The sequence below is a fragment of the Gossypium arboreum genome, chromosome 9, assembly GCF_025698485.1.
Source record: "Gossypium arboreum isolate Shixiya-1 chromosome 9, ASM2569848v2, whole genome shotgun sequence".
In the NCBI taxonomy this organism is placed as follows: domain Eukaryota; kingdom Viridiplantae; phylum Streptophyta; class Magnoliopsida; order Malvales; family Malvaceae; genus Gossypium; species Gossypium arboreum.
In genome coordinates this window covers 31,924,335-31,935,330 of record NC_069078.1, presented here as the reverse complement: position 1 = coordinate 31,935,330, position 10,996 = coordinate 31,924,335, and the positions used below count along the sequence as shown (strand labels likewise).

The 10,996-nt window shown below is 32.7% G+C and overlaps 1 protein-coding gene across 1 annotated transcript; it reads left to right on the top strand.

The window, feature by feature from the left end:
• The first annotated feature begins 655 nt into the window (after positions 1–655).
• On the top strand, positions 656–8,590 carry LOC108469354 (ferric reduction oxidase 4-like). Its single transcript, XM_017770245.2, has 7 exons — positions 656–1,001; positions 1,135–1,429; positions 1,538–1,772; positions 6,079–6,406; positions 6,498–6,735; positions 7,384–8,093; positions 8,179–8,590. The coding sequence occupies exons 1-7, from the start codon at positions 851–853 to the stop codon at positions 8,316–8,318; spliced, it is 2,097 nt and encodes a 698-aa protein (XP_017625734.1). The 5' UTR covers positions 656–850; the 3' UTR covers positions 8,319–8,590.
• Positions 8,591–10,996: the final 2,406 nt, after the last annotated feature.

Genomic DNA, 10,996 nt, shown 5'->3' with positions numbered 1-10,996 from the left:
ATTAGAAGCACAATCCTATACATTAAAATTAGTTTATACCACTAATATACTATTACTCTTTTAAGTTTGACTCTAATAAATCAAATATAAAGATATTACCAAGTTGGAAAAAATTAAAGTGGTTTTATTTTCAAACATTTAAAATTTTGATTGTTGAGAGAATTTTACATACATTCCACTGCAATGTACTTAAACTATGAAACAAATTAGAACATGTATGGTTACATCAAATATATATATATTGGTCAGTCAAAATAAACTTGTTACTAAAAACTGAAAAAAGAAAAAAACTAAGGATAGTAAAGCAAACATACTATTACCAGACACCTGAAGCAAACCAAAACATGGAAGTAAAAACAAAATGCACCAAAAACTTAACATTGAAACTTCCATTTAAAGATAAAAATATACTAGGATTAAAAACCTCTTAAATATCAGCATAATCTATGTAGCAACACCAACGCAAGATGAGCTCCTTATCTCCAGCAAAGCATCCATCACAACCAAAACCACAGACTTGAATCAATAACATGCCAAATGAATTTATCACCACGTTGCCCAATTAAATGACAGATCTCCTGAGACTCAACCTCCCATGATCTGTCAACCTCACAAGATTAAATTGAAATTTTTCAATCCCAAAATAAAAACCAAATGAAATCATCCTAAAGAATCCAAACTAAGTGCATGTATGCATGCTTCATGCTGTTTTCTCTTTAAGCCCTTTACTATTCGATACTCGTAGTTGTTTCATATATATATAAGCCTTAGGCAGCGAGTGTGGCTTTATATACATACATACATACATATAAATATATATGTTTAGTAAAAGCTTTTAAGGAGAGAGAAGATGAGCAGCAAACGAATGGTGCGGGCGATTTTCCTTGTGGTTTTCGCTGTGTGGTTGATGATTTGGGTTATGCTGCCGACTAAACTTTACAAAAACACATGGACACCCAACCTGGAAACCACTCTCAATTCTACTTATTTTTCAGGACAAGGTGAGTTGTTGTCTTTGATGCTTTTGGCTTTTTGCTGCTGACTAACTGTGCGATGTTGTTTCACTCTTCAAATCTTTTGATTGATTCCTTTACATGGCGTTGCATTGCATGCACCCACTTTTTAACTTAACAGGGACAAACCTTTTGCTATTTTCTTTCCCCCTGATGTTCATTGCTGCGTTTGGTTGCGCTTACCTCCATTTTCAAAACAAATCGACCGACTCTTCTAATCACTCCAAAAGGTTGGGTTTGGACAGTGTTACTGCCTTGTTGAAACGACCGGTGGTGGTAATGGCTCCCCTTGGAATTGTTTCTGCATTGGAGCTAACGTTTGCATCCATGTTTGTCGCTCTCTTAATCTGGTCTCTTGCAAACTACTTGCATGTCAGCTTCGGAAACCTTCACATGCATAAAGAAGGCGAGAAAATGTACGTATACGACAAAACCCTATGTGTTTTTAGTTTAAGTTTGAACTTTGAATATTAATATATGTGGGATTTTTTTTTTTTTTTTTTGGTTTATGCTTGATGGGGCAGATGGGAAGCTAAACTTCGAAGTGTATCATTAAGACTTGGATACATAGGGAACATATGCTGGGCATTTCTCTTCTTCCCTGTAACAAGAGGGTCATCAGTTTTGCCTCTAATTGGGCTAACCTCAGAATCAAGCATCAAATATCATATTTGGCTTGGACACCTCTCTAACATACTTTTTGCTGCTCATACAATTGGTTTCATTATCTACTGGGCCATCACTAATCAAATGGCTGAGGTATAGTTTTCATCAATTCATTCTTTCCTAATTACCTTTTACTCTTTATATTCAATCTGATAAAAGAATTATGGAGGTCCTTATGTTAGAAGTCAGACTACATTTTGTCTCCTTTACTCAAGAAATAGACCAATTAGTTCCTGTGCATTAGATCAAAAAGTAATTTAATCTTTTTTGTTAAAAATTTCATTATTTTGTATAGTTAAAAACTGACATAGTTGACAAAATAACTAGACAGTGACACATGGCTTACTATGTGTATCGCATGCTAAAGTATAAAGAACAAGTTTTAACAACAAAAACAGATGAAACTTTTAACAGAAAGACCAAGTTGCTCTTTAATCTAACATATAAAGATTAAATTATCCATTTTTTAGTAGAATAATAAAATATAATCTCACTTCTAATACTAGTACATAGTCCTCTATGGATATGGGTAAAGGAAAGGTGTGGGATCACTTTTATTATGCATCTTTTATGGGGTTGTCTTCTTTATTGGAAAAAATACATAAAGTTGGGGTTTAGATTCCTTCCTTTTTGATCGTCCTTTCATTTTTACCTTTCAAAGGTAAAAAGAAGTTAAGATCATTGAGTTGTTGTTGATACTTGATAGAACATTTTCTTTTGTTGTTTATCATGGTTAGTAACATGTGTCATTGTGCCATGTATTCCCTTTGCATTTAAAGAAGTTTTGTAATATCATCCAACAGGATTCTTTTGTATCTCAATCAAGAACGCCCCATCGACATTGAATTTTTTTTCAGCATGCAATTGATTTTTTATCTAATTGATTTCATTAATCTCATCTAATGGGTTTAATTTATGTGATAAAGACATTAAGCTTAGATATGGGTGTGCATCCCAAAATGAACGTTGGCGTAGAGAATATAAATCATAGGCCCGAGAGGAAGTACAATAGGAGAAGAGGAGGCACCAAATACTTTTTTTTTTAACAAAACAAAACGAACCTCAAAGGCTTAGCTTTCATTTATAGCATCTAGAATTATAAGATCGTGAATCTCTTTTAGATAATTCACATCGAAATTCCAAATACAATTATTACTCAATACAAATTTGCTAATAAAACCAGCAAGCTTATTACTGGATCTAGCATCCAAGTGATGATGGCATCCTCAAAGGACTTCAGCTTCTTATAAATGTCTTTAGCTAGCTATCCCAAAAACGTTATATCATGATCCCTTCTATTAATTTTATTCACAATATTTGCATTGTCAGATTCGAATTGAACCCTTTTTAAATTCAAACTTTTTGCCAGGCTGTCGCCTTCCTCAATAGCCTCATTTCTGCCCATTCACTATTAAAATTCATATCTTTTACACAGCCATACCCTCCCAAACCAAAACTATCTTCATCCCTGACAATCACACCCAACCCCATGTTCCCCTCTTTAATGAAAGTGTCCACATTTATTTTCGCCACCCTACGGGACGACTTTATCCATTTACGACCAGTAGGTTGACTAGGGAGCATCGGTCTTTCGCTAAAGTTATGGATCCTGAAGTTGTTACTGAACGTCAAAGCTCTATTCCAGATAGTATTCGCATCCTCCTCTTTACCACGAAAAGTAAAATTTTTCTATTACATTAGGAGTTCCAAATGAGGGTAATGAAGTTTTCCATAACTTTTTTATCAAGGATTCTTAAGCCATCTCCAGCCAGTCGATGCACCGATCGAATACATTGCTGACCAATCTATCGTCAAGGCCCCTACACATCAGAGTCTCCCTCGCAGTTGGACAATCCTTTAAAGCGTGAATAAGTGTTTCTTTATCAGCCCCACAACGCTGGTAAGCCGGATTCATTAAAGGTCGAATGGATGTAATTTTTGAATTTGTAGCAAATTTTCATGACCCACTCTCCAATCAAAATTTGAATCTTTGGAATGATTTTGAGCTGCCAGATCATTTTCCAGAGCAACTGGTGAGGTCCCATGCCCATCTTTTTGAGGATGAGCCAAGAGTACGCCACTTTAGTAGTATAAGTACCATGATGACTGTGAAACCAAACAAGCACATCATTCGGACAGTGAGGAAAGATGGGGATATTACAAATTTGATCTCCCAATGTTTCTCCATAAATATCATTCACCCTATTCATGCCTCAGTGTTTACTATCTGGCACCCACAGCTCATAAATTTTCTTCTCGCTCACTTGCTCCCTATTGCATATAAAAGCATCCCCATTAAGACCTTCAAAGCCCCAATTATCTTTATGAATATCCACACTTTTTCCTTTTCCCACTAGCCACCCAAAGCCTTGTCTTAAACTTCGAACAACTGTGGCAATATTACTCCAAGTAACAGACGGTTTATCAACATGTTTTAGGCTAGAGAAATTACCATTCAAGAAGTATTTTGAGCTGAGAACACGATAACAAAGCGTATCCTTATCAGTGAGAAGCCTATAAGCTTGTCTTCTGAGAAGAGCTAGGTTGAAAAGATGCAAGTCTCCAAAACCGAGACCCCCCATGCCCTTAGGAATACAAATATTGTCCCATGCCATTGTAGCCCAACCTCGGTGCTTAGTTTTACACGCCTACCACATTTTGCATATCCCTGAGTTCATGTTTTCAATAATACCTTTAGGAGCAAGAAAAATAGACAGGGCATAAGTTAGTAAGGAGACGTTTTAACCAGCTGTTAATTCTAGAGGAAAGACGATTAAGAATGTCCTTAAGAGGTAAAGATTTCCTCTTCTCGATATGCAAAGGTAAGCCTAGATAATTATCTAACTTCTCAACCACCTTCATATGGAGCATATTGCTGATAAGCTCTCGTTGATTAGCAGGGGTGTTCGGGATAAAATAAACCATAGATTTTTCTAAATTAATTTTTTGTCCAAACATTTTCTCAAAATCATTTAAAATATTCATAAAAGCTTCAACTTTCCCTTTTTTGTTTCTAATAAAGAGGAGAGCGTCATCAGCAAAAAAACAAATGGTTAATATTTGACCCTTTCATGCTAGCCTTAACACCCCTAATAATCCCACGATCCTGAGCACATAGAAGCATTCACGAAAATGGAGGAGGCACCAAATACGGGTATATAAACTTGGGTTGAAACCAATAATCTATCAAATCAAATTAATTTTAGTTAATTAATTAGTCATCAAATTTAATGTGGTTAAAGGTTAGATAAATTTTTTGAGAAAGTTGGATTATTGATTAATTCAGTTCAAAATTGTTATTATCTTTAGTTTTTTTAAGACTTCAATAAATTATTTTTCTTTTCTTTTCATTTTGAATTATTATCATAATTAAGTCCCTGTTTTTTTTTACTGACAACTTTACTGTTGATGTTGCAAATTATTGTTAAACTTTTCTGCTATCTTGTGTTTTTGCCATCATTAATATTGCAATTTGTTATGAGTTACGTTTTTAATTTAGTGTTGTCATCACATTATTATTATTATTTTAAATTTGTTTGATCCAAAAGAAAAAATATATTTTACAAGTTTCCGTTAATATAACCTGTTAATGATTTTTGAAATTTTTATTTGATTAACGAATAAAATTTTTAAAATTTAAATTAATTCAATTAATAATATTTTATTTGAATAATAACCAATGCAACCGTTTAACAACCTTAGCACCAAATTAACAATATGCATGTTTTGGGGAACATTTTCTTTATATAGTATCATTTTAATCTAGGAAAAATACAGTAGTTTTACGGTTGGTTAAGTTCTATTTATTGATTCTTGGAGTTTCTGTTATTACAATCTTTCATTTGATATTTATCCTTAGAGATGTCAAATTTTAATAATTTGAAATATTAAATGTTGAATAAATTAAATATTAAATTTATATTATAAAATTGTTTAATATATTAATTAAGTATTAAATATAATTATATTGCTTGATAATTGTAAATTTTGCTTTTTGGAGGTTATCTATTTCATAATTTAATTTTATTACTATAATATTTTATATCATTGTAGATAAATTTGAATAAAATTTAAATATAATAATTTGAATACCAACTATTGTTAGGTATAGTAGTGAGTCACATTGCATTTTCAGAATTAGAATTTAAGTTTAAATTTTAGAGGCGATATTTTGAGAGACTACTAAAACCTTGAAAAGATTAATATTCATAAACTGTAAAATATATATAGTTTTTTTTAAAAAATCAGCTTAAATGTGATAGGTAGTTATTTACCATATTCAACATTTTCTTTTGAAAATTTTGTATTAATAATATTTTAATATGGTTATAGTTGATATTTGTTATTGGAAGATCGGAGTGAGAACTGATAAATGTAAGTATATTATTTGGGTGTGCAGATGGTGGAATGGAGCAAAACTTGGGTATCAAATGTAGCAGGAGTGATTGCAATTGTAATTGCAATGCCAATGTGGGTGACAAGCTTGCCTCAGTTTAGACGAATGAAGTTTGAGCTTTTCTTCTACACCCACCATCTCTACTTTCCCTACATCTTCTTCTACGTACTGCATGTGGGCGATGCTTATTTCTGCATGATCCTTCCTGGGATCTTCCTTTTCCTCATTGATAGATACTTAAGATTCTTACAATCCCGACAACGGACCGCATTATTGTCTGCACGTCTCTTACCATGTGGCCTTCTTGAACTCAACTTCTCCAAGACTCCTGGTCATTATAACTATCCTGCAATTAATATGCTTAAATCTTCTTATATATTTATGATTTCAGCTGTTATTAATCTTTTCTTTGGACCTTCCAGGATTGTATTATAATCCGACCAGCATCTTGTTTGTGAATGTCCCTAGAATTTCGAAGTTACAATGGCATCCTTTTACAGTTTCTTCCAATTGCAATATGGAGACTGATGAGCTTAGCGTGGTGATCAAATGTCAAGGAAGTTGGTCTCACAAGCTTTACAAAGAACTCGGTTCATCTTTGGATCGTCTTCAAGTTTCAACCGAAGGGCCCTATGGGCCTAATTCTTCTCATTTTCTGAGGTGGGTGGAATGTTTTCAATTGATAACTAAGTTAAATTACACCCTACGTTCTATTAAATTATTAATAAATTTACCTTTTAACCATTTAAATTTAAATTATAAAATATCATTAAAATATGTAAAATTATATAAATATCAAAATAGTTTCAACTGAAGGGCCCTATGGGCCTAATTCTTCTCATTTTCTGAGGTGGGTGGAATGTTTTCAATTGATAACTAAGCTAAATTACACCCTACGTTCTATTAAATTATTAATAAATTTACCTTTTAACCATTTAAATTTAAATTATAAAATATCATTAAAATATGTAAAATTATATAATTATCAAAATAGTTTTTTACTAATTTATCGATTTTTAAATAAGTTGAACCATATGACTAATTCTTTAAAAATCCAAAATTTTCTGAAATAAAAGCTGAAATTAAGTCTGTCAAAATACTTATTTTCACTAATTAATTAATTTAAAAGGTCCAATTTGGATATTTTAAAATTCCACTCATCCCACAAACAGTTGCTTGATGATATTAGTGATTTGAACTAAACCATAATATCAATGAATGACAAAAAGAAAATTATACCAAATTGATCCCAACTTGAGTACGATATAGGGGCGAAAATACTAAATTTACCTGTTAAATTATAAACAGGCACGAGTGTATGGTATTGGTGTCCGGAGGCAGTGGCATTACTCCCTTTATCTCCATAATCCGAGAGATAATTTTCCAAATCCAGAAGCCAAATTTCAAGGTTCCACGAGTTATTATGATTTGTGCCTTCAAGAACTCAGCTGACCTTGCAATGCTAGATTTGTTGCTTCCCATCTCGGGTACTCCTCCACAAATATCCCAAATACAGTTGCAGATTGAAGCATACATCACCAGAGAGGAAGAGCAGCCAATGGCTGAAGCCCACAAACCTCTCCAAACAATATGGTTTAAGCCAAGCCCCTTAGACTCACCCATTTCTGCTACACTAGGCCCCAACAATTGGTTATGGCTTGGGGCAATAATTTCATCCTCATTCCTTATGTTCCTTCTTCTTTTGGGCATTGTCACTCGTTATTATATATACCCTATAGATCACAACACTGAACAAATCTACCATTTCTCTTATAGAGCACTCTGGGATATGTTTCTTGTTTGTGTTTGCATTTTCATTGTTTCTAGTGTAGTTTTCTTGTGGTACAAGAAACAAAATGCAAGGGAAGGGAACCGAATCCCGAACAGAGAAATAGCAACACCAGTAACATCACCAGGGGTGTCGCCATGGTTTTCTGGTGCAGAACTCGAAAGCCTTCCCCATCAGTCCCTCGTCCAAGCTACCAATGTTCATTTTGGTTCAAGACCTGATTTCAAGAGTAAGCTTGTTAATTGAGTGAGAACCTTAAACAGTAATGGCGTCCATGTTTATAGTAAAATTGACGGTTCCTCTCGATATTGCAGAAACACTATTAGACTTAAAAGAATCAGATGTTGGAGTTCTTGCGTGTGGACCGAGGAAGATGCGGCACGATGTTGCGAAAATTTGTGCGTCTGGATTGGCACAGAACCTGCACTTTGAGTCCATTAGCTTCACTTTATGATCAACATGTATATGTTATTTGCCGAATGCAAGACATGATTATTTACTATAGTATTGTGTAATTCCATCATTGTATAAATACAAGCACTGCGATCTCCATGAAAGTTAGTAATTAAGACTTGTTTTCGTAAAAGCTATAGGTCAAAAGGTACACATTTGTTTGTTTGTTTGTTTTTTTTGGGTATGATAATAGAACCTGTCACCGTTCCGGTATGGTAATATTTGTTTATAAAAAATATTTAATAAAAGAGTAGTTATTTGTTACGTTTTAAATATTCTTATTTAAGTTTGGTAAAAAAAATATTCTTAGTTAAGCGAACATAAATATAGTGTGCCAATTGAGTTAAAAATCTAGTAGAGGTAAAATATTATTATGTATCCTTAGGTAATATTTTAAAAAATTACTACTAATTAGTTAAAATTGTTAATGTGGAACTTCGTTGAGAAAAATCTTGAACACATGAACAACTCCTTGAACAGAAAAACAAAACAATAGGACAAGGCTCCATGGCGTGTATCAAGCCACTATCGTTAAGGTTCTATTCACCTCACCTATACTCGGTGTGAAGCAAACAAACCTCAAGGATACAATGAAACCCAGTGACTATTTGCGTTTTGCATTAACGGAAATAGTCCACTAAGCATTAAGCAGAGTATAACAAGAAAATCAAATTCTATAAAGAATTTCTGCAGTAATTCTTTATAGAATAATCTAATAATAGTAGAAGATGGAGGAATATTAGAAAAAACTTTTGAGAATTTTTGGTATATATTCCAAATTAAATCTCACTACTATTTATAAGAACTCTCTCTTCATAGACACATAACTTTCAATAAGTATCTTTTCTAAATAATCACATATTTAAAAGAGACATAATTATTCAAATAATATTTCATAACTATTCAAGTAATGTTGATTATATAGTTATAATTCTTTGTCCAAAATCAAGTGATATAACTCTTGATCAATAACTAAAAGATATTTCACCCTTTCATTTATAGTTATTGGAACACTATAAATATTTGAAAATGTTCCAATAATCTCTCCCCGTTTTCAAAATATTTTACGTTTTGGTAATATTGGAAATCAATTTGCATAAATGAAGATGTCTTATGATTGAACATTCGCTTAGTGAAAACATGTTAAAGTTAATCAAAATTACATAGTAGATTAAGCTTTAAACCAACTAGTCCATTTGGTTAACCAAACACATCTCACACAACGATTTCAACATCGGTAAATGTATAGTATCTAGAAAGACTATTATGACCATGTGTCTGTGTCCTCTTTTCATGAGTGTTGTTAAAGCCAAGCTCGTCAAGAGTGTTCCCGTATTTATAACACTCTAACATATTAACGTTATGACTCCATTAAGAGTACATTACTCATCCTTCCATTATTACTACGGGTACCTAACACTTTAATCTTAAGATGGATTTATTTATAGTGCTAGCAGTCACATACTAATGATGTACTTTGTCTAATTAAACTCAAGACTTGGCATTATACCAACGATCAAGTCAAGTTTCCATTATGTGTAACAGCCCGATTTTGGGCCTAGTCGGAACAGTGATTTCAGGACCACTATTCCGAGGCCGGAGAATTTTTTTAGTATTATTTTATGTGTTATAATATAATTTTATAAGTGCATGTAAATTTTGGTCAGTTAATTTTAACGATTTCTAGTCCAATTTCGGAAAAGGACTAAATCACGTAAAATGTAAAAGTTGTGTGTTAATGCCTAAATGTGTTAATAGATTAGAGAACTAAAATTGGAGGCCTTTAAAGGGCAATTAGACCCTTTTTAAATGTGTGGTCGGCCAAGGGGAGACCAATTGGTCAAAAAGCCAAAAATTGTGGCTTTTAGGTGTTTTATTTTGACTAATTTGTATTAAAATAAGAAAAAAAGAAATAAAATGTCATTTTCTCTTTCATTTCTTCTTCTTCCTCACGAAAATGGCAGCAAAGAATGGGGGTTTTGAGCTTTAAATTTCCAGCCACTTTAAGCCCTAACAAGTAAGTAATCTTTGGTTATTTCTTGATGATTTTTATATTTTTGGAACCCCTAAAGCATAAACTTTCAAATGAGGGGTCTAGTTTTCAAAATAATAAAGAGTCTAGAGTTTTTCCATGAATGTATATATGTGTTGTTTGCTGAGTTTTTATGAAAGAATATGAGTTATAGTTGTCTAATAAATAACTTTTGTGAAGGAAATTTGCATGAAAATACCTTAAAAAGGTTATTATGCAAAGTTGTAAAACAAGTTGTAAATGTGTGAAATAGTTGAAATTATGAGTTGATATAGTTATGAAAATGGTTCATCTAGGCTCAAGGAGTAAAGAAGTGTGATAAAAATTATTTTACAAGCCTAGGGGCAATTTGGTAATTTTGGCAAAATAGAGGGGAAAAATTGTAAATTTTGCCAAAGTGTGTCAATGGACTAATTTGATCAGTACACTGTTTTAATTAGCTAAATGTGATGTTTTAGATGTTGAAAAATGCGATTTGGGCCTAGAACGGGGAAAATCAATTTATGGACGATTACGTCTTTTTCACCTTTGTGGTATCGAGGTAAGTTCGTATGTAAATAATACCATGCTATACATTATTTAAATGTTATCATCACATGAATTGTACAAATATTAATGTGTATGTGATTAATATAAATATGATGGGA